This window comes from Trichosurus vulpecula, chromosome 1, assembly GCF_011100635.1.
Source record: "Trichosurus vulpecula isolate mTriVul1 chromosome 1, mTriVul1.pri, whole genome shotgun sequence".
NCBI classification, from domain to species: domain Eukaryota; kingdom Metazoa; phylum Chordata; class Mammalia; order Diprotodontia; family Phalangeridae; genus Trichosurus; species Trichosurus vulpecula.
The window spans coordinates 229,321,996-229,347,609 of NC_050573.1; the positions used below are offsets into that span (position 1 = coordinate 229,321,996).

Genomic DNA, 25,614 nt, shown 5'->3' on the forward strand with positions numbered 1-25,614 from the left:
CTATAATCCTGTGAAGTAGGTAGAACAAATATTATGATCCATATTTCAGAGATTAGGAAACTAACTTCACTTTTCTAAGGTTACATGGAAATAAGCCAAGATGGTAGGGCAGCAGGAAGCAGTACAGCAAGACCACCCAAAACAAAAGAACCCCTCCAAACAGACCAGATCCTGATGGGGAAATTTTTAAAAAGTCAAAATGAACTAGGATAGAGCAAGACAGGAGACAGGGAGGTCTGTGCACACTGGGGAGGGGGTGCCAAGGGCTCACCAGGGACAAGGCACCCTCTGGTAACCAGGAAAAAGTTGTGCACCAAGGCCTACCCAGGATCCATGCTGGGGAACCAGGAGGAAACGGGTAGGAACAGGCAGGTCTCAGTTTGGGATCACAGGTCCAGGGAAGACAGAGGAGAGGGGGTCTGTACCCACCTCTCCTCTCCCCACTGCCCCCCAGAGGAACAGTTAGCAACTTTTCAATTGCAAAACTGAAATATCCTTGTGGAAATACTAAGATTTTCATTTTGACCATACAGTAACATTTTTTTCAGATAAAAAAAGAGCAGCTTTTTTGTAGGATAAGGCTTATGCTCTAGTACAGAGAACTTTAAAAAGATCAAACAAATTGGAAAAAAAACATATAAGACTGTGTTGGAAAACTGCATGTAAAGCAGAAAGAGAAATTCTACTTACTCCTTTTTTCCTTTTTCTTAAATTTTCCTTTTTTCTTTCCATGTTCCTTTTCATCATCAGACACTATATCTGGAGGTTCATGCAGGCTGTCATGGGGAGGTGACGGCTCACCAGTCCTGTATAATCCAGGGAACTTAGTAGGGCTGATCTCTTCAGAGCTGGGAGTTCGAGTAAGACCACTGCCATGCTCCACCCTACGGTGCTCGCTGGGGCTGCTGGTGGGAGGCAGGAAGCACTCAGTCATTTTGACTCCTTGACAAGTAAATGAAGTTCTTCTCTGTTACCTATCCATTACACCTGCAAAAGGAAAAAGAAGTTCATATCCAATCCAAATAAAAAACTCAGGAGTGCAATTCACCTACTTCCTTAAAATGAGAGAAGAGCCTCCCCTCCTTTTTTTTTTTTTTGCACTATTTCTTTACTATAACTGAAAGTATACACTTTTCATTTCTCTAGGAATTATTAAGCAGTGGAATCTAAGCAGCCTACCAAGAATCCACATAGAAAGTTCTCAAAATTTTATAGTTCTCAAAGAAGTGTTCTTGAAAGAAAACTCCTTGAAAGAAACATAACATTTCAGAAAAACCTGTAGATGTATATGAACTGATACTAAGCAAAGTGAGCAGAACCAGAACATTGTACACAGTAAAAGCAACATGGTGCAATGACCGACTTGGATAGACTTAGCTCTCCACAGAATCTGAATGCAGATCAAAGCATACTATTTTCTCTTTTTTGTTCTGTGTCATGGTTTTTCCCTTTTGTTCCGATTCCTCTATCACAACATGACTAATGTGGAATTATGTTTAATATGATTGTACATGTATGGCCTATATCAGATTGCAAGCTGTCTTGAGAAGGGGGATTGGGGGGGGGGTGGAATTCAGAACTCAAAATCTTATAAAAGTGAATGCTGAAAACTAAAAATAAATAAATATTTTGAAAGTTTAAAAAAAAAAGGACCCCTGCTTTTCCTATAAAACTCTTTGCCCTTGTCCATATTACAGAGCTGCCTTGCTGGGTGGAAAGGATCTAGCATTTCCTCACCAAAGTGGGAAGAGTAATGCAAGCATGATGAGATAACTAGGGTGTGACTTTTTCTGTCCTTGTCTCTGGTGACTGTGATTCAAGTGTATGCTCAAAATTCAAAAACAGAATGCTAAAATTTTTTGAAAATTAAAAAAATTAAAAAGGAAAAATATTACAATCACTATTCTGGAACAGTCTTGGCTACATTCTTCATCAAAGTTCCTTTTTTTTTTTTTAAAGTTGGGACCAACCATAATACCATATTTGAACAACAAACTGGGAACACACCCTATTAGTGCGTATTTCGACAGTCAACTTACAATTAAGTTAATATGTCATGTAATGATATATATAATCACTTTTGGGGCTTCATTAGCCATTGTACTTCTGCTGCATGGCAATTACCCCAAAATGTTAAGCAACTCATGTAATGGATTAATTGCTACTAATATTAAATCAAACCAATTTTTCCTCATGTCAAGTTTGTTCCTGACCTTATATAATCATCTTGCACACTAATAAAACTTTGAAAACTGTTAAATGCTATCCAGAAGTAAATAGATGAGCTTATTTCATCCTAACAATAAATCTATGAGGTAGCCAGGGCAGCGAGAAAACTGAGTCTCTGAGAGGATGAGTGACATTCATAACCACAAACTTCAAGTGGTTTTTAAAGCCAGGAGCAAAACTGAGGACTTATCACATCATCCAGCATTCCTTCCCCTACATCTCCTGGATCAACTTAAATTTCCATCCAATTCATCATTTATTAATAAGCATCTATTCTACATAGGATGCTATACTTTGCTAAATGCTAAGGATACAGACTAAAATGAAAGAGACCCTGCTTACAGAGCTTATAATCTAATGGGGGAGAATAAAACATTTAAATAGAAAGTATTTTATCTGTGTTTAGACTTGATCTGATAGACAACGTCATTATCAATTTCTAGATAGAATGGCATAATGAAAAGGGGCAGAGGGTTCAGAAAGATTTATCAAGTGGCACTGAGCAATACAGAATGGTAGGAAAAGAATGAAACCACAAAGAACAGCTAAAGGCTTATTGTAGTAATTAAAGGCTAGAACTGAATAGCCAAGGAGAAACAGATGTGCTTGCTTGTTGGTCTCTACGAGGCTGGAGGGTTGGGGGCTGGGGGCACCTCTAAACTTTAAAATCTTTCCTAGATGTCATTTAAGTAGAGAATAACATTAACACACCAGCTAATACGAAAGAAGAAGGGCTTTAAAGTTTAAAAGTTAGGCAGGAATAAAAAGTCAGCAACCAAGTATAGACTATCTAACAGTTAATGTTCCATCTCACATCTCCATGCCTTTGAGTGGTCTTCTCCCTCTCCCCTCCACTGCTGCTGTCCCACAATCCTTACTTCCTTTAACAGAACAGCTCAGGCATCCAGCTCCTATTAGAAGGCCTGTCTTGATATGCTCAGTTATTAGTGCTCCCCTGGCACCCTAATTACTTCCTATTCTCTCTCTCTGTGTCTCTCTCTCCCTCTCTCTGTAGTTTAAATTTCTGTGGGGAAGAGGTGGGAATGAAGGAAGAGAACAAGCATTTATTAAATGCATTTTTTTTGGATGTGGTTAATGCAGGAACTTGTTTTGCCTGACTAAACAAATCTGTAATGGATTTTGTTTTTCCTGCCAACTGCCTCATTTTACACATGAGGAAACTGTGGCCCAGGCAAGTTAAGTGCCTTGCCCGAGGTCACACAGGAAGGGTCAGGAAACTTGAACCGCCATCCCTCAACTCCAGAACCAACGCTGTTACTACACACCATTTCCTATTGGTTTAATAGTCCACAAACCACTAAAATAAGTATGCTCAATTTTCAGGGGCAGGTGGGGGCGGGGGGAGTTGTGGCAGTCAAGACATAAACTGAGTACTTTTCAAAGTTATAAGAAACAATGAGTGCTTTCAGCACCAAAATAAGACAAAGCACACCAACATCTAATAGTAGTACTCAATAAAAGTATCCCAAGACAGCAGATCAAAAAGTCAAAACCACAAATGAAATTGCTGTCTCTACAAGGAAACAGGGTTCACTGCTATTGAAACAACCTTTTCTGTCTATATCCCAAGCATTAATCAGTGTACATAATAAGAATCATCCATCCATGCAAAAGGACAAGCAATATAAAGAGGAAAAATGAAGAACCATCGCTCAATTAAAATCTGTTGAAATGAGTTTAACAATAAAGTAGATGGTTTGTTAAACTTGATAACATCTTTAAAAGGAAATCAGAAAGCCAAGAGCTTGCTTTACCAGTTTTACAACTAGCAGGAAATATGTACAATTTTAAAATAAATAACAGTCTTAAAACTCACTAGGAAATCTATCTGAAAGGTTTTATAACTAAAATGGCTATAAAATACCTTCTCTTTCAAATCACCATTTAGGAAACTACAAATTGCTTTGGTTCTTCAATGTCTCACATACTAAGCCAGACCTCTCTTCTGGATACTATTTTTTAATTCCCTATCCCTATCACATTCCCCCCAAATTCTAACCCCATCCCTTTCTCTCAGTCATCTCCTACTTAGCCGAAAAGACTGAATCCATACATCTCAGGTTTCCTCAAGTCTCTTCCATTATACTTCAAAACCTCTATGTCCTCAAATCATTCATTTCTTTCCTCCAAACTAAGAGTTGGGCCTTCCTCCTCATTAAGACCTGAGATGCTTCCCACCTTCTTCAGAATCTTGTTCTAATCAACCCCTGACTCTTCCCTTCAATCTTTCTGTTGCTTCCTTCCATCTCCTCTGCACAGGTCTCCCATACCCTTATACTAATAAAACAACCATTCTTTAGACTCTGCCACCTTAAAAATCAAGAGTTAGCCCTACAATTCACAGTGCAAAAAAAAAGACTTTTATTTTTTGTATATGGCCAATGTAAAAATTTGTTTTGCTCAACTACGTATGTGTTACAGTGGTTTTGGTGTTGTTTTTTCCCCAATGATGGTGGTGGGAACATGAAGAGTTTTCTCTGGTGTAAAATGGACTGAGTTGGATGGACATCAAATTCCACAAGAATACGTTAAGCTCTTAAGAAGCATCAAACCACCTTGGTATGGTGGATAGATAGTTGGGCTTACAGTCAGGAAGATCTGTGTTCAAGCCCATCCTCTGACATGTACTGGGTGACCTAAGACACACACTGAAATACAAAGCTTCTGTTTCCAAGAACCCCACAGTGTTTATTTATTTTGGTGGAAGGGGGAAGGAGGAGAAGCAGGTATTCAACAGGTCAACAGATAAAAATATTACAAGGTACTATATAATAGTAGCAAGGAAGAGAGATTCAAACAAAAAATTTAAGGATCATACATCTGGAGCCAGATGAGACCTTTGAGGTTATTTGGTCCAAATCTCTCATGTCTGTGTATGTGTATACATAAACATATTTCCAAAATCTGAACATTTTTATTTATTGTTTTTAACAGAAAAGACAATTGTTATCATATGTCAAAGAATTATACACATCCTGATTAAATTTTTGTTTTTAGCAATTGTGGCTAGATGACACAGTGCTGAGCCTTGAGTCAGGAAGACCCAAGTTCAAATCCAGTCTCAGACACTTACTAGCTGCTGTGTGACCCTGGGCAAGTCACTTAATTCTGTTTGCCTCAGTTTACTCATCTGTAAAATGAGTGGAGAAGGAAATGGCAAACCACTTTAGTATCTTTGCCAAAAAAAACCCATATGGGAGTCACGAAGAGACAGACTCAACTGAAACAACAGAACAACAACAAGGCGACTTTAAGTTATAATGGTGCCCAACTGCTATTCTTTAAATAAGATGACTTCAGGCCAAAACGGCTTCCAGCATGGGAGGCAGACCACCTAGCTTACACCGTATCTATTCCAGCAAAAGCCTAACATAGGCAGCAGATCAAAACGTGACTGAAAAAACTCAATGACAAATTATAGTAGGTGACCTCTTCCACCCCAGAAGGGCATAAAAACTTTTCCAGAAGTCCATGGGCAATAGGGGAGCTACCAGTAAAGTCTGTGACTAGGAGAGTGTAACTCCATAAAAACTGCAAGCTGAGACTCAAAGGAAAAATGGATTTTCCATAAAGACTACATAAATATCTAGAAGAACTGAAGCAAGAGATTAAAACTGAAATAAAAGCATGAAGCAAAGAAATGGAAGGAAATAAAAAGCTTAAAAGAAAAAAAGATAAACCTTACCTAAGCAACAGACTCACTTAGAAACTAGAATGGACTAGACAGAAACTAGTAAGTCCATGAGACAATAAGAACTATTAAGGGAAAAAAAATCAAAAGATTGGAAAAATATTAGAAAATTTAAGGTATCTAGTATCAAAAATAACTCACCTAGAAAACAGGTTTAAAAAAGACACAATTTTAAGAATCATGGATTCCCTGAAAACCATGAATAAAAAAAAGTCTAGACATTTTTTAAAAATAATAAATAAAAACTACTCAGATCTGTCATCTATTAGAACTAGAAGGCAAATATATAGAAAGAATCCATCTATCACCTCCTCATGAAATAAATCCCTAAAAGTGCCATGAATGTTGCAGCCAGAATCCAGAGCTTTGTTGTCAAAGAAAAAAAATACTCCAAACATCCACAAAACAGTTCAAGTACCAAGAAGCCACAGTCAGAATCTCACAAGACCTGGTAGCTTTTATTATAAATGAGAGGGCATCAGAGAACACAACAGTGTAAAGTCAATCATGGCAGGAGGGCTGTTGCTGTGAATAATTTTAAGGGTCTAATCTCATAGTATAATCAAGTCTCTATTCAGAACTAAACATTGTTCAGGGAACTAAAGCATAACATTCACAACAATATAACATAACAACTTATTACTAAGGTGGCCACATAGTCTTAAATAAAACATATCACTCAGTATATCTTATAGCATTTCTGGGAATACCCACACAGCATGTATCATCCCATTCAGTAGCATTCCCCAAAATATTTATTTATACAATCAGGGGGGATCCCAGTCTTCCCTAGCACAACATATCATCCTTAAGGGGTAGCAGTAAACACAAACACCATCCACTCCTAGCTAACAGTAAGTCACAGTCTCCTCAATCAATACAAGAGTGTCCAAGTAAAGTCCTCTTTTATCTTGACTCAGGCTGACTTCCAAACCCCATGGTTCCTTCTCCAAGGGCTGACCACTCCCAGCTCTTGCCTGGATTCACACATAGGCTGCTCTCTGCTCCTGCTCCTTGTCTCAGCTCATGGGAACTGCTCCTCTTCAAGTTCTTCCTGCTCCTGCCTGACAGCGGGCTCCTGTCCAAAGTTTCAAGTTACATTTTGGCAACGAGGATGGGATCACAAAATACAGTACCTCTGTTTGTTCCAGGATCCATGGCCATTTAGATTGTGAAAGCCAAGGATCCTGGAGGGATGGAATATAAGGGCAAGCAAAGTGGGATTTTTTTTGCTGTTTTTTCTTTTGGAGTTAAATTTCTGTAACACATTAAGTGTTTAATGGAAGGTTAATTTAAGTGCTGACCTCCAAGCTTCAAAGCACTAAGGCAATCAAGTACCTTTGATTGAGTCTTGCCTTTGATTGAATCAAAATCTTTGACTGGCCACAATATAAACTGCACTGCTTAGAGGGAAAGAGAAGCTTGCATGAACAGCTAGGGGAACTTGCTTGTGGGGAGGCCTAACAGAAAGAATATTTGTGATGCTGGCATGCTTATCTGTTAGTATGTGTTAATTACTCAGACAGAGATCCTGTCTGTTGGCGTGTGTTAATTACGGTGCTGGTAATGTGTATAAATGTTGTTGTAGCCCTGTTAACCTTTGCTTTCCCAGAAACAGAAACTTCAGACAGGAGCCCATAGAGCCTGATGTCAGGCAGGAGCAGGAAGAACTTGAAGAGGAGCAGTTCCCATGAGCTGAGACAAGGAGCAGGAGCAGAGAGCAGCCTATGTGTGAATCCAGGCAAGAGCTGGGAGTGGTCAGCCCTTGGAGAAGGAACCATGGGGTTTGGAAGTCAGCCTGAGTCAAGATAAAAGAGGACTTTACTTGGACACTCTTGTATTGATTGAGGAGACTATGACTTACCGTTACCTAGGAGTGGATGGTGTTTGTGTTTTCTGCTACCCCTTAAGGATGATATGTTGCGTTAGGGACCTGGGACCCCCTGATTGTGTAAACAAGTATTTTGGGGAATGCTACTGAATGATATGTTTTGCCTAAGGATGTTTCTATGAATGTTATGCTTTAGTTCTTTGAATATGGTTTAGTTCAGAGTAAATAGAGAGTTCAATATACTATGTGACTAGATCCTTAAAATCATTCACAACAGCAGTCCTCAGGTGTGCTGCCATGACTGGCTTTACAAACAGGCAGGCAGGTGGCACAGTTGTTAAGGGCACTGGACATGTAGTTAGGAAAACTGATCTCACATGCTTACTACCTCTATGACCCTGGGCAAGTCACTTAACCTGTTTGCCTCAGTTTCCTCAACTGTAAAGTGGGGATAATATTAATACCTACCACCCAAAGTAGTTGTAAAGATAAAATGAGGTGATAGGTATACAATACTCTGCAAACCCTTAAAGTTTTATCTATAAATCCTAGCTGTGATTATTATTCTTTTTTTTATCATGCTTCTTTTTTAAATTTAATATATTTAGTTTTCAGCATTGATTTTCACAAGAGTTTGAATTACAAATTTTCTCCCCATGTCTACCCTCCCCCCCACTCCAAGATGGCGTATATTCTGGTTGCCCTGTTCCCCAGTCAGCCCTCCCTTCTGTCACCCCACTCCCCTCCCATCCCCTTTTCCCTTCCTTTCTTGTAGGGCAAGATAAATTTCTATGCCCCATTGCCTGTGTATCTTATTTTCTAGTTGCATGCAGAAACTTTTTTTTTTGTTGTTTTTGAACATGTTTTTAAAACTTTGAGTTCCAAATTCTCTCCCCTCTTCCCTTCCCACCCACCCTCCCTAAGAAGTCAAGCAATTCAACATAGGCCACATGCGTATCAATATGTATAACCCTTCCACAATACTCATGTTGTGAAAGACTAACTATATTTTGCTCCTTCCTAACCTATCCCCGTTTACTGAATTTTCTCCCTTGACCCTGTCCCTTTGCGAAAGTGTTTGTTTTTGATTACCTCCACCCCCATCTGCCCTCCCTTCTATGATCCCCCCCTTTTTTAATCTTCTTCTTCCTTTTTTCCTGTGGGGTAAGATACCCAAGTGAGTATGTATGGTATTCCCTCCTCAGGTCAAATCTGATCTGAGAGCAGGATTCACTCATTCCCCCTCACCTGCCTTCTCTTCTCTTCCTACAGAACTGCTTTTTCTTGCCACTTTTACGCAAGATAATTTACCCCATTCTATCTCTCCCTATCTCCCTCTCTCAATATATTCCTCTCTCATCCCTTAATTTGATTTTATTTCTTTTAGATATCTTCCTTTCATCTTCACCTCACCCTGTGCCCACTCTCTGTGTGTGTGTATATATATACACACACACACACACACACACATATATACATACAAACACACTCACATATACATAACCATATATATATATATATATATATATATATATATATATATGCATATTCCCTTTAGCTACCCTAATACTGAGGTCTCATGAATCATACACATCATCTTTCCATGTAGGAATGTAAACAAAACAGTTCAACTTTAGTAAGTCCCTTGCAATTTCTTTTACTTCTTCTTTTTCTTGATTACCTTTTCATGCTTCTCTTGATTCTTGTGTTTGAAAGTCAGATTTTCTATTCAGCTCTGGTCTTTTCACTGAGAAAGCTTGAAAGTCCTCTATTTTATTGAAAGTCCATATTTTGCCTTGAAGCAGGATACTCAGTTTTGCTGGGAAGGTGATTCTTGGTTTTAATCCAAGCTCCATTGACCTCCAGAATATCGTATTCCAAGCCCTTCGATCTCTTAATGTAGAAGCTGCTAGATCTTGGGTTATTCTGATTATGTTTCCACAATACTCAAATTGTTTCTTTCTGGCTGCTTGCAGGATTTTCTCCTTGATCTGGGAGCTCTGGAATTTGGCGACAATACTCCTAGGAGATTTCTTTTTGGGATCTATTTGAGGAGGCAATCTGTGGATTCTTTCAATTTCTATTTTGCCCTGTGGCTCTAGACTATCAGGGCAGTTCTCCTTGATAACTTCTTGAAAGATGATATCTAGGCTCTTTTTTTGATCATGGCTTTCAGGTAGTCCAATAATTTTTAAATTCTCTCTCCTGGATCTATTTTCCAGGTCAGTGGTTTTTCCAATGAGATATTTCACATTGTCTTCCATTTTTTCATTCCTTTGGTTCTGTTTTATAATATCTTGATTTCTCATCAAGTCACTAGCTTCCACTTGCTCCAATCTCATTTTTAAGGTAGTATTTTCTTCAGTGGTCTTTTGGACCTCCTTTTCCATTTGGCTAATTCTGCCTTTGAAGGCATTCTTCTCCTCATTGGCTTTTTGGAGCTCTTTTGCCATTTGAGTTAGTCTGTTTTTTAAGGTGTTGTTTTCTTCAGTATATTTTTCAGTATTTTTTGGGTCTCTTTTAGCAAGTCATTGACTTGTTTTTCATGGTTTTCTCGCATCCTTCTCATTTCTCTTCCCAATTTTTCCTCTACTTCTCTAACTTGCTTTTCCAAATCCTTTTTGAGCTCTTCCATGGCCTGAGACCAGTTCATGTTTTCCTTGGAGGCTTTTGTTGTAGGCTCTTTGACTTCGTTGACTTCTTCTGTCTGTATGTTTTGGTCTTCTTTGTCACCAAAGAAAGATTCCAAAGTCTGAGACTGAATCTGGGTGCGTTTTCGCTGCCTGGCCATATTCCCAGCCAACTAACTTGACTCTTGAGTTTTTCAGAGGGGTATGACTGCTTGTAAAGTTAAGAGAACTATGTTCCAAGGTTGGGGGATGCGCCAGCTCTGCCACACCAGCACTCCTCCTTGCCCAAGAAACCCCAACCCGGACTGGACTTAGATCTTCAGCAGGCTCTTCACTCCTGCTCTGATCTGCCACTTAATTCCTCCCACCAGGTGGGCCTGGGGCTGGAAGCAACTGCAGCTGTAGTTCTGTAACTGCCCCACCTCTGCTGCCCCCGGAGCAGTGGCTGAACCACAAACTCCTTCCACTCCCGCAGCTTTTCCCACTAACCTTTTCTGTTGTCTTTGGTGTTTGTGGGTTGAGAAATCTGGTAACTGCTGCAGCTCACTGATTCAGGGCGCTAGGCCATGCTCTGCCTGACTCCTCATCTGGTTGGTCCGTGCCGTCCACGCTGGGCTCTGCTCTGCTCTACTCCCAGCTCCATGCGGGATAGACCTCACCCAGAGACCATCCAGGATGTTCTGGGCTGGAGCCCTGCTTCCCTCTGCTATTTTGTGGGTTCTGCAGTTCTAGAATTGGTTCAGAGCCATATTTTTTAGGTTTTTGGAGGGACTCGGCAGGGAACTCACGGTAGTCCCTACTTTCCAGCTGCAATCTTGGCTCCGCCCTCTGTGATTATTATTCTAAAAGGCAAAAATATAGGCTTCCAACCAAGAATGACTTGCCCTTCAAAGTTGAGTAGAATCCTAAATATCTTAAATACTGAACTGAATTGAACTAGTTCAATTGAACTAGTTTTAAAAGGAAAAATAACTGCTTGATCTGTCAGAGTAACTGTTTCTGAAGCCAAAAGATCAGATATTTCTTGTTAAATTATCTAAATTATCAAAACTTAGACACTCACATACCTGCGACATTATCACCATTGTTATACACCCTCATCGGTATAGGTCACAACCCCTCCACACCTACTAATCCAGTTCATAGTTCCCATTCCATTTTCTCATAAATTTACATTTTAAAGAGCAAAGCAATGTAATAACTAATACGCAATTTTTCAAAGTACTTTCTCCACAATAACTCTATGAAACAGGTAGAAAAAATAGTATTTCCCCATTTTACAGATGAGGAAACAGGTTCAGAAAGGTTGAGTCATTCCAGAGTCTCAATAAGAAGAGGCCTCAGAGGCCATGTTATTCAACCAATGCTTGACCAAGAATCCAATCAACATTGCCACACAAAGTGTGGGTTACCTAACCTTTACCTGAACACTTCTAGAAGAAGGTGGTACAACAGATAGAGTACAAAACCTAGAGTCAGGAAGACCTGACTTCAAATCCAGCCTCAGATTCTTACTAGCTGTGTGACACTCAACCTCCGTCTAACTTGGCTTCATCATCTGTAAAATGATCGCAGTTTTTGTGAGGAAAAAATGAAATAATATTTATAAAGTACTTTGCAAACCTTAAAAGTGCTATACAGATGTCAATTATTGTTGTTATGATAGCAGGGGTTCTTATTTTTGGCATAACATGCATTACTTTGGTAGTCTGGTAAAGGCTACTCTCAAAATGTTTTTTAAATATGTAAAAAATACATAAGATTATAAAAGAAACCAATTATACAGAAATACTGTTTTATATGTATATACACACATACATACATATATATATATGTATATATATATATATACATATATATATATGTATATATATGTATATAGTTTTTAAAGTTTATAGACTCCAGGTTAAGAACCCCCAATCTAGAGTAACAGCGTACTACCTTCCAAAATAGCCAATGCTACTTTATGATTAGCTTCTGAGCCACTTCCATCCATTATACCTAGGTTCTGCCCCTTAGTACTAACCAAATAGAATGTTTAGAAAAAATGTCAAGATAAAAACAAAAAGGAATTTAGAAGGGGACACAAGCAGGACAATTTTGTTAGATGACAATTTTAATATTTAATATACTTATTAAAAAGTTTTAACAATTCATGATTTCATATACATTCCTTTTTTTGTTCTTTGTATACTGAAATCGCTGTATTTGTTAATGATTAAGTTTATCGCGAAAAAGAAAAAAAATGTAATCCTATTCTCTCTTCCACATAGCAGCTCTTAAATCACTAAAAGATAGCTATCACATTTCTAAGTCTATACTCTTCTTCAAGCTGAACACCCCCAAGTTTCTTCAATTGTTCCATGTGACATGGTTTCTAGCACTCTCATCATCCTAGTCATTCTTCTCTAGTTGTTATCTAGTTCATCAGTGTCCTTCCTAAAGTTTGGTACATTTTTTTTCCCCACTGAAGTCTTGGTGGTGACTCCACAGACACTGGCAGCTTGTAAATGTCGATGAAACTAAATTGATTTTGTATTGCCTTTCTCTGCTCTCCCACAAGTCGTGGTGTTTCTCTAGATCTTATTAAACACCTAAGTGAACAACTAAGAAGACTAAAATGTAGGCTAGCAAATCTTACATTTTACAATTTACTGTAAAAGGGGTTCAGAATCCCAGCTCTGTCTCTTACTCTCTTTGTAATCTTGGGCAAGTCGGCCTACCTCTTTGAGCCACAGTTTCCTCTTTTGTAAAAGGAAAGACTTGAACCAGATGATTACTGAGGTCCCTTCATCTCTAAATCATAGGATTTAGACATAATACATATTTTTGCTACATAGTTAATCTTGTTAGTACATTTTCAGCAATGAACAATCTTCACAAACATGAATAAAAATATTTTCAATATGCGGACATCATCTCGTCCAGTTTCCTTGTCTTACAGGTGAAGCAGTGAATACCAAGAAAGGTTAAAGTGACTTGCCTAAAAAATTAACAATAATTTCATTTATGTCAATGAGAAATGTTTACTTTGGTCATTAAATTCTTATGTATTAAAAAAAAAAGTCCTTTTTGAGAACTTACAAAATGGATTTCAATAATCTCATTAAACTTTCCTTTTGTAAACTAAAAAAAAAAAAAAAAACAACAAAACTTGGTACCCAGAAATCAACACAATACTCCAGATATGGTCTGTCCAAGGAAATCACCATCATCACAGAATTTTAAGCTAGATGGGACTTCAGTCACGTAGTCAAATCTATAACTACAAGGAATCATTACTACAAAATATCTATTAAATGGTCATCCAGCCTTTAACTGAAAACTTCCAAGGAGACCCACTACCTATCTCAAGGGAATCCATTCCATTTTTTAACCTGATCTCATTGGAACCTAATAACAACCTTATGAGTCTGGCATTATTATCATTCTTGTTTTATGGATGCGGACCCTGAGGCTAAAAAAGTTACTAATTTGCCCACAGCAGCATAGCCAGTAAAGTGTCTAAGACCAACCCAGGTCTTCCTGACTCCAAGTCAAGCACTCTATTGATTATGTCAGGCTACTCTTGAGATTCACAGAGCGCTATTCAATTAAATGATTACATATTATATACCCACAGTGTGCCAGATACTATGCTAAGTACTGGGTAAAAGGATGGGAAAAAATGGAATTTGTACCCTCAAGTAGTTTACAAAAGGAAGACCTACAAGCAAGATGCAAGGAATGATGAGATTAGGGCTGAGTAACCAACCAGAGTACTATGAAGAAAATGTAAAGAGAGAGAGATCCCTTTAAGTTGGAAGGAATATCAGAAAACACCTAAAAGCAGGAGAATTGTATTTAGAGAGGGGAAGAAGAATGTCAGTAACAAACATAATAAGCAGTTGTGGAGGGAATATATTCCAGGCCTGAAAGTTAACCTGAATAAATGTACAGAGTCAAGAGAAGGCAGGATGAGATGGGAAAATAGCTAAAACGCTATGGCTGGAATGTAGAATGTATAGTTGGGAAAGATCAGATTCCAGTTGGAAAGATCAGATTCCACCGTCCAGGAAGAACTTAGCCATGATAACACTAAGGCTTGTTATAAAAATATAATATCTGGTTATTAATCTTTCATGTTTTTTTATTCTCTATATCCCATCAGTCACCAAGTCATTCTTCCTTTAGCAGGGTTATCACATGCAACTTCATATTTGCATTTCCATGGCTACTACCCTAATTCAAACTGGGCTACAGTAAGTCTAACTGGTTTCCCGGCCTAATCTCCCCTTCTTCCCCTCCAATAAACTGAACACACTTCAGCAAATTTAATCTACCCAAAATATCATTTTCAACAGGTCATTTCCTCCTCCAAAAACTTCAGTGACTTCCTATTGCAGACAGAATAATGTTCGAATGCCTAAAACTAGCATTCGAGGCTGTCTCCAACCTAGTCTTAAACCTATCCATGTTTACCTTTCACTACTTCTTTCTCTGCATAAATAAACCCTCTGGTTCAGGTCAAACCGGTCTACTTATTAGTAAACTGCATTCCCCAGCTAACTGTAATGCTCTTCTTTCTGCTTATCTGAATCCCACCCACACCAGAAAGGCCAGCTCAAGTTTCCACCTGCTTTTGCGGAACTTTTGTCTAAAAATACCCCAACGCACAATGATCTCTCCCCATTTCTGAATTTCTATAGTATTTCTTATTTGTAACAACCATTTGGCACTTATAACTTCACTCAAAAAAAAAGGCTAATTCAAAAGAAACTAAGCACCAACTAAAAAAAACCAATAATGCTCCAGCAAAACATATAATCAAACATACTGCAAACACACACTCCACCCCACCCTCCTTATAGCAAAAAGGCAGGTGAGATGTCATATACACTATCACTACACAGAATGTTCTTGCCTTTTCAATGGGGTGCGAAGAAATGAGGATTAAAGGTGTGGCAGAGAATTTACAGAAATGACTAAAGCAGAGGTATCAAGACCAGTCCTGCCCAACTAGACCAGAACCAGATTAAAGTGCGACTGGGAAATAAACATAATAAATACAAATACAAAACAACATAGCAAATGTCAATATGTGGTTTTCTAAGTCAATATTCAGCCTGCAGGGTTAAATTTCTTTTCCAGTTTGACAGCATTAGCCTAAAGGATGGGATCAGGAGTATCAGAGACTGGGTATTAACATGCTCCTTCTGCATGTCATATGAGCTTAGTGTTAGTAAGTTTTAAACACTTTTAGAGATACTCTAGCAGTTACCAAACTTTTTGTTTTGGGGACTCTGCTATAACCTTAAAGGTAGGTGGCCCAGTGAATAGAATGCCTGGCCTAGAGTCTGGAAGACTCATCAACCTGAGTTCAAATATGGCCTCAGACACTTACTAGCTGTGTGACCTCAGGCAAGTCACTTAACCCTCTTTGAACTCAGTTTTCTCATCTGTAAAATGAGCTAGAGAAGGAAAAAGTAAACCACTCCAGTATCTTTGCCAAGAAAACCCCTAAATGGTGTCATGAAAAATTGGACACAACTGAACAACTACAAACACACTTTTAAAAATTATTGAGAATCCCAAGAGTTTTTGCTTATGTGGATTATATATCTAGTGATACTTACCTTATTTGAAATTAAAATGTCTGGGTATTATTACGAAAATAGTTTTTTTTCCTCGCAGGCCCTTTAAATGTGCCCAGAAGACACTTTCAGCATAGCTGCTCTAGTTCAACTGGAGAATCAATCATTAGCAACTAATATTGATATAACTCTTCAAAGGTTTGCAAAAGCACTCTGCATATATTATCTCATTTGATCTTTACAATAACCCTGAGCAAGAGGTTACCACCATTTTAACGGAAAAGGAAACTGAGGCTCTTCTAAAATCTCCTTGCTAGTGTCTGCGGTTGCATTCAACCCAAGGTTTTCCTTACTATCAGCCAGTAATAATAATAGCTGGCACTTATACAGTGTCAGACACTGTGCTAAACATTTTATAAATATTAACTCATTAGGTCCCCACAACAACCCTAGGAGCTAAGCCACACTTCAATCACCTCCTGCATTGTGGACACTTTGGCCCTTTAATGAAAATTTAAATGGCTTGTAGGCAGTTACCAGGCAAGGAAGGGAAAGAACTCAGGATTGAAATCCAAGCCTCCTGATTTCAAGTCTAGCACTTTCTACTACACATCGCACTTTCATTCTTGTTACATTTTTCTGATTAAACTTGTCCTTGAGAATGGCCTTCATGCTAATTTTCATGCCTAAATAAGCCAATAAACATTTATAAAATTCCTACCATATGCCAGACACTATGTTAAACATTGGTGATGCAAAAAGAGGTAAAAGACAGCCTCGGACCTCGAAGATCTTACAATCTAATAGGAAAGATAACATGCAAAAAAAATACAAAGCAAGCTACATACAGGATAAACAGGAAGAAATTAATAGAGGGAAGGGAATTAAGAGAGATTGGGGAAAGCTTCCTATAGAACATGAGATTTTAGTTAGGACTTAAAGGAAGCCAGGGAGGTCAGTAATTGGTACAAAGGAGGGTGCATTCCAGGAATGGGAGAATGAAAATGCATGAAGCCAAAAAATACAGATAGTGTCTTGTTCACAGAACAGCCAGGAGGCCGGTATCACTGAATCAGAGTATGGGCGGAGAAGTAAGGTGTAAGAAGACTGGAAAGATAGAAAGGGGCTAGGTTATAAAGGGCTTTAAAAAGGGGGGGGGGGGGCTGGAGGTTGGGGTTGCTGGTGTCTCTTTTTAAGACATACACTAAAAGTGGATGCGTTATAACCAAAATTAAACAAGAGGAAGAGGGACTGCATTTGAGAAATTACAGAAGTCTTTTAACAACTCCAAATTTCTCCCCAGAAACAAAGACCCATCTGTTTAAAACCAATATTCTACCATCTGTGATATCATATGACTTCAAGATATATAATACCATATTCTCCAAAGAATCAAAAATAAATAACACAGACAGCATTGGAGAAGTGTACAGTGGTTGTGAAGAATTTGTAATATTTAATAAATATAAGGGAAACCTGGAATAAAGAGTACTAACAAAGAAATTTATAAGCAAATAAGACCTTCAAAAAAGAAGAGGAGCTAGTGTCACATATTAGAGCAAATAAGAATCAATGCACAGCTCAAGTGGCCCCCTGGTAACCTTGCAATGTCAAAAGAAAGCAAGGTAGGCTCACAACTCTACCTATGCATTGGGTATATCCTATCTACGGTAATCTTGGAGAGGAAAAAATATGAGAAAAAAATATGGCAACATGGACTTCCAAACAAGATGGTAGAATAAACTGGGGGGAAAAGGAGGAGGAGAACAAGATAAATCTCAGCTATCCTCCAGAAAAGACTAAATGAAAGCAAGACAGATCAAAAATAACTAGAAAATAAGGAAACTACAGTGAGTACCCTCACCCAGCCTAAGTCATTAAAAGATGACATCCAGAAGCCTAAAATCACACAAGAGAGGGCCCAACCAGAGGTGCCTGGATAAGTAAAAGGCTTCATTGGGAGGCTTGCCAACTCTCAACAGCCTCTGAGAATACCAGTCAGGAAGCTCCAAGTCACTCAAGCCCACAGCAGACACAAGGACAAGGAGACTTGAGTGTTCCAGCAAGAGGGCCCCAAGAAAAGGAACAGACAAAGCAGTTAAGTGTCCTTAATTTTTAATTCTACTTAATTCTAAGGAGAATCCCTCAGACCACCTGCCCTAGAGTTGGAAAAGCCTGCATTCACAGAACTAAGCCACCCCTGAAAGCCTTGAAGAGAAGTACTCTATCCAAGAGGATATAGGGGGGCCTAGGAACTGATACCTTGCACACAGCAGACAAGAACTGAAGGGAGGGCCAGCAACAGAAGGCAAACAATACAAATACAAGACTGGAGGAGCACCTGGATTATAGCTCTGAAAAAATCCCAATTCAGATGGGAAAGTTTGAAATATGAATATATGTAAATACACTGAAAAAACAATTTTATACATCCAGAGGCATTCTGGCCTTGAGAAAGCCTAGGAAAAGAGTAACTCCACAAAGCTCATGGACAGAAAAAAAAGTACGGCTTGCCAATGAAGATTATTAGAATTCCTTGAAGGAATGGAGCTGGAAAGTAAAAAGGATATTATAAATTATTTGAGAGCTCCAGAACAAAGAAAAATAACCAGTGTAGTAAAGGAGGTTCAAAATGTTACCCAGGTAACAGACTCACTGAAAATTAGACTGAACCGAAAAAAAAATCAATAATAAGAAATTCTAAATAATTCCATGCCTGGGGGGAAAATGAAAGTCATCACCTATCGAAAAGAACTTACTTCTATCTATTCAGTGCCATACCAATCAAACTACCAAAAATCATTTTACAGAGCTGGATAAAATAATAGCAAAATTCATCTGGAAGTACAAGAGGTCTAGAATATCTAGAATGAAAAGAAATGCTAGGGATGGTGGCCTAGCCATACCAGATATTAAACTGTACTATAAAGCAGCACTCATCAAAACTACCTCGTACTGGCTAAGAAACAGAGTCACAGGTCAGTGGAATAGGATAGGTACACAAGATGTGGAAGTCAATGACTACAGCAATCTGCTCTTTGATAAACCCAAAGAATCCAGCTTCTGCGCTAAGAATTCAGTATTTCACAAAAACTGCTGGGAAAATTGGAAAATGGTAGGGTAGAAACTGGGCATAGACCAATATCTTACACCATATACCAAAATAAAGTCAAAATGGGTTCATGATTTAGGAATAAAGGCTGACACTATAAGCAATTTGGGAGAGCAATGAATAGTTTACCTGTCAGATTTACGGAAAAGAAAAGAATTCATGACACAACAAGAGATAGAGCCCATTACAAAATGAGAAATGGATAATTTTAATTACGTTAAATTGAAAGGTTTTTGTATAAAAAAAGCCAATGCAACAAAGACTGGGAGGGAAGCAGAAAATTCGGAGAAAATCTTTACAACCAGTGTCTCTGATTAAGGCCTCATCTCTAAAATGTACAGGGAACTGAGCCAAATTTTTAGGAATACAAGTCATTCCCCAATTGGGAAATGGTCAAAGGATATGAACAGGCAGTTTTCAGAGGAAGGAATTAAAGATATCTATAGGCATATGAAAAAATGCTAGAAATCACTACTGATTAGAGAAATGCAAATCAAAACAACTCTTAGGTACCACATCTCTCCTGTCACATTGGCTAAAATGACCAAACAGGAAAATTGGAACATTGCTACATCACTGGCGGAGTTGTGAACTGATCTAGCCTTTCTGGAGAGCAATTTGGAACTGTGCCCAAAGGGCTAGAAAAATGTTCATACCCTTTGACCCAGCAATCCCACTTCTAGGGTTGTATCCCAAAGTGATCACACAAGTGGAAAAAGGACCCATATGTACAAAAATATTTATAGTGGCTCTTTTTGTAGTAGCAAAGAATTGGAAATCAAGGGGATGCCCATCGATTGGGGAATGGCTGAACATTCCTGAATCTGAAGATAATGGAATACTATTGTGCTATAAGAAATGGGGATGATACGGACTTCATAACAACCTGGAAAAACCTCCATGGTATAATGCTGAGTGAGTGGAGCAGAACCAGGAGAACATTATACGCGATCACAGATATGTGGATTCTGTGAGGACTAACCCTGACAGACTTTGCTCTTCTCAGCAACACAAGGTGCAAAGACAACTCCAAAGGACTCATGATGGAGAATGCTATCTACATCCAGAGAAAGAACTATGAAGTATGAATGCAGATTGAGGCACACTTTATGCCCACCTTTTTTTCCCCTTTTTTCTCTCTCTTTTGTTTTTGAGGGGTTTTTTTGGTTCTGTTTCTTCTTTCTCATGATTCATTCCATTGGTCATAATTCTTCTTCACAACTTGACTAGTGTGTAAATAAGTTCAATGCGAAGTTATATGCAGAAGATATATTGGATTCCATGCTGTGTTGGGGAGGGAGGGAGGAGAATCCGGAACTCAAAATTATGTCGAACCAAGTGTTGTAAACTAAAAATAAAAAAATTAAATAAAAGAACTTACTAGAAAACAGATCGAGTAAAGATAATCTAAGAGCCATGATATTACCAGAAAATCACAAACCCTACCCCTATCAAGGCCTAGATACAATATGGCCATATTGAAAACTGTCCAGACCTATTTTTAGAACCAGAGTACAAAGTGATACCAAAGAGAATCTATCATTCCATTCCCCAACTGTAAATGGTGAAAAGATATGAACAGGCAGCTCTCATGGGGAAAAAACACAACCTATCAACAGTCTTAAGAAAACAATACTCTAAATAACTAATATTAAAGAAACGAAAATTAAAGCAACTCTAAGGTTCCCCTTCATGCCCATTAGATTGGTTGAATTAACAAAAAAAAAAATGGAAAATGACATGCTGGAAAGGCTTCAGGAAAGCAGGCACATTAGTTTACTTTAGATGGATCTGTGAATTGGTCTAGCCATTCTGGAAAACATTTTAGAACTACATCCAAAAAAACTGCCAAACCATGCACATGTGCAAAAACACTTATAGTAGTTCTTTTTGCAGTGGCAAAGACCTGAAAAGTAAGGAGGTATTCATCAACTGGGGAGTTGTTGAACAGATTATGGTATATGACTACAATGAAATACTATTGTGCTATAAGAAATAATGAAAAGAATGGTTTCAAAGACACCTAGGAAGACTTATACAACTTATAAGACTTATATGCAGAATAAAGTAAGCAGAAGCATAGGAATTTATAAAAACAATGTAAAAATGAATAACTGAAAAACTTAAGAACTCCGACCAACCACGATTCTAGAATACCAACAACAAAGAATGTTACTGACTTCCTAACAGAAAAGTGATAGACTCAAGATAAAGAATGAGAAACACTTTTTTAGAAATGGTCAATGTGGGGATTTGTTTTGCTTCACTATACATACTTGTTATAAGAGTTTTGTTTTTCCCCCTTTTAATTCTTCAGGGCAAGAAAGTATGCGGGAGGGAAAATAAATGCTTGCTAATTGAAAAGATTTTTTTTTTCTCAAAAAGAATCTACCAATCATCTAAAAGATACCCCAAAACTAAAAGTACCAGGAAAGTCAAAACCAAAATCCAGCTTCTAGATTAAAGGGGAAAAAAATACCATAAGCACCCAGAAGAAAAAAATTCAAGTACCAAGAAACCATAGTAAGGATCAAGCAAGACTTGGCAACTGTATCTATAAAAGACAAAGATCTCAGAATGACACTCCAAAATGCAAAACAATACAAGTCTTACAAATAAAAATATCTTACTCCATAAAAAACTGAAAGTAATCCAAAGGGGGACAGGGGAGAAAAAGTGGGAACAGACCTTTAATGAAAGAGAAATTCTAAGCTTTGCTGATGAAAAGACCAGAAAGTTCACTAGAATCTTTAAAAGGCAAACATAAGAGTCACAGAAACCTTGAAAAGGGAAGTACAATGGAATAACTGGGAAGGATTATACTTGAAGAAGTGTTTATATTCAAATGGGGGACGAAAATACATAACATTTATGTAGCTCTTACTATGTGCCATGAGCTATGCCAAATGCTTTATAATACTATCTCATCTGATCCTCATAAAATCCTGATGAGGGGATTGGGAGCCAAGATGGCGCTGTGAAAGGAAGAAACTATTGGAGCTCTCTCACAAATTCTGTCAGACACATCTAAAAAAGTTAATCTGAACAGATGTGAGAGAGGTAGAAGCCACTAGTCGACTGAGAGGGGCAGGAGCACCAGGCACGAGGAACTGCACCAGACCACACCAAAAGGGAACAGCAGAGGAACCGCCAGTCTGGGAGAGCGCTGGGAGAGCAAAACAAGAGAATAAGAGTAGGCTCAGGGCCGAAATACAGGCTACAGCAGTGATTGAGCCCCAGGCCTCTTAGCCCAGGATGGGAGTCTGTTGGAAGAACCTGCAGCCACGGGGACAGCTACCCCATAGGCCTCCAGCCCACACACAGTATAAAGGTTTGAAATGCTTGGACTTCCAGGAGTCATAATGGCCAGGTAAATCCACTCTCCCTCCCTGCCTCCCTCACCTAAAGAATACTACCTCAGGAGGAACAGAGGAGCCAGAAGTAGGGCTTGAGTAGCCATATTGTGAGAGAAGTTGGGGATAGGGCCCTTCTTGTGGTGGTGGAAGGAGACTAATGCAGGAAGAGAGGTGTCCCAGCAGGCCTCACCTCAGCAGAACAAGAGTAACTGAGCCCCAGGGGGGTGGAGCTAACAAACATCAACACCAGAACCCCAGAGGTACCTTTGGGGAACTGGCAGACACCAACACAGACAACAGCTGAGACCCGTGCTGTAGAGCAGTCCTGGGGAAGTAGAGACTCCCAGCAGCCAGACTACCCCTCCTCCACACCTCACGAAACCAGAGGCCACAGCACACAAAGCCAGTGAGCAGGCCCACAGATCCCAACACAAGATACTTGGGACAGAGCCCCCTGAGTCTCAGAACCAGAGATCCACTTTAGAAGTCGGCAGGAAAAAAAAAAACCATGAAAAAACACACTAAAAAGCCAAAGACCATTGAATCATATTATGGAGACAGAGAAGATCAAAATACCAATTCAGAAGAGGACAGCATGGATACTATACTCACATCTGAAACCTCAAAAGGAAAAGTGAACTGGTCTCCAGACCAAAAAGCATTCCTGGAAGAACTCAAGGAGGACTTTAAAAACCAAATTAGGGAGGTAAAAGAAAAAATGGAAAAAAATTTCACTGATGAAAACAAAACTTTAAAAAGTAAAATCAGCAAAATGGTTAAAGAGAATCAGAATATAAATAGAGAAAATGTCTCATTGAAAAGTAAAATCAACCAAATGGAAGAGGAGATAGAGAAGCTAAAGGAAGAAAACAATACATTAAAAATTAGAATTGGACAAGTAGAAGCTAAAGACTCTATGAGACATCAAGAATCAGTCAAACAAAATCTAAAGAATCAAAAAATAGAAGAAAATGTGAAATATCTGATTGGGAAAAACAACTGACCTAGAAAATAGATCCAGGAGAGACAATCTAAGAATTACTGACCTGCTGGAAAGCCACGATGACAAAAAGAGCCTGGACAGTATCTTCCAAGAAATCATTAAAAATAACTGGTCATAGAACCAGAGGGTAAAATCATCATTGAAAGAATCCACCCATCACCCCCTGAAAGAGATCCCAAATTGAAAACTCCAAGAAAGATTACAGCCAAATTCCAGAACTACCCAGTCAAGGGGAAAATACTGCAAGCAGCTAAAAAGAAACAATTCAATATCACAGAACTACAGTCAGAATCACCCAAGATCTTTCAACTTCTACATTAAATGACAGTAGAAATTGGAATATGATATTCTGAAAGGCAAAGGAACTTGGACTACAACCAAGGCTCAACTACCCAGCAAGATTAAGCATAATTTTCCAGGCAAGGAATAAAAGCAATAAGGGAATTCCAGGCCTTCCTGATGAAAAGGCCAGAGCTCAATGGAAAATTTGATCTTCAAATACAAACCTCAAGAGAGACATAAAAAGGTAAAGGGTGGTGGGGGGTGGGGGACGGGGCCGACCCTTGTTAATCAATAATGCTTATATAAGATTATTTTGTTTTATATATATTTTATACATATGTCAATCTTGAGAATAGTATAGTTATTATGACAATTGAAAGGGATATTCATAGACTGTAGGTATCAGTATAAAATAACTGACATAATCATAAAAAAAATAATTAAGAGATATAAAGGGATGGTTCTGGGAGAAGAGGTAAGGAGGTAGTAGAAAAGAGTAAATTACATCACATGAAGAGGCACAAAAACATATTACAGTAGAGGGAAATAAGGGAGGGAGAAGAGCAGTATTTGAGCTTTACTCTCATCGGATTTGGTTCAAGAAGGGAATAACATACCCTGATAAGCATAGAAATCAAACTTGTCCTACAGGCAGTAGGAAGAGGAAAGGGGAAAGAAAAGGGAGAGGGATGGTCAGAAGGGAGGGGGGAAGTAGCAAGGGGAAAAAGGTAAGATAAGGGAGAGGAATCAAGAGGGAGGGTAAACTGAGGAAGGCAGCAGTCAAAAGCAAAACTGTTGAGGAGTGGAAGGGAAAAATAAAAGCATAAACAGAGGGGAAATAGGATGGAGAAAAAGACACAGATAGTAATCATAACTGTGAATGTGAATAGGATGAACTCTCCCATAAAACAGAAGCAGATAGCAGAATGGATTAAAAATCATAATCCTACAATATGTTGTTTATAAGAAACACATCTGAAACAGGGGGATACACACAGGGTAAAGGTAAAAGGCTGGAGTAAAATATACTGCGCTTCAGCTAAAGTAAAAAAAGCAGGGGTAGCAATCCTAATCTCAGACAAAGCAAAAGCAAAGACAGATCTAATTAGAAGAGATAAGAAGGATACTACATTCGGCTAAAAGGCACCATAAACAATGAAACAATATCATTATTTAACGTATATGCACCAAGTGGCATAGCATGCAAATTCTTAGAGGAGAGGTTAAGGGAGTTACAGGAAGAAACAGACAGCAAAACTATAATAGTGGGGGACCTCAACCTCCTCCTTGCCAAACTGGATAGATTTAAACTCAAAATAAACAAGAAAGAAGTTAAGGAGATGAATAGAATTTTAGAAAAAGCATATATGATAGACCTCTGGAGAAAACAGAATGGGGACAAAAAGGAATATACTTTTTCCTCAGCGGTACATGGCACATACTCAAAAATTGACCATGTATTAGGGCATAAAAACCTCACAATCCAGTGCAGAAAGGCAGAAGTAGTCAAAGCATCCTTTTCAGATCATGATGCAATAAAAATTATTTATAATAAAGAACCATGGAAAAATAAACAAAAAATTGGAAACTAAACAATCTAATTCTAAAGAATGAGTGGGCCAAAGAATAAATCATAGAAATGATAACTTCATTCAAGAGAATGACAATAATGAGACAACATACTAAAACTTATGGGATGCAACAAAAGCAGTTCTTAGAGGAAATTTTATATCTTTAAATGCTAACATGAATAAAATAGATACAAAGGAGATCAATGAATTGGGCATGCAACAGAAAAAGCTAGAAAAAGAACAAATTGAAAACCCTCAATTAAATACTGAATTAGAAATACTGAAAATCAAAGGAGATTAGTAAAATTGAAATCA

The 25,614-nt window shown here is 38.4% G+C and overlaps 1 protein-coding gene across 1 annotated transcript in view; it reads right to left on the reverse strand.

The window, feature by feature from the left end:
* Positions 1 to 25,614, reverse strand: part of RALBP1 (ralA binding protein 1) — a 63,263-nt gene that overhangs the window by 22,416 nt on the left and 15,233 nt on the right. The window contains exon 2 of the mRNA XM_036760309.1: positions 691 to 987. Coding sequence (XP_036616204.1) covers positions 691 to 934 — 244 coding nt within the window. The 5' untranslated portion in view covers positions 935 to 987. The remainder of the gene's footprint in view (positions 1 to 690; positions 988 to 25,614) is intronic.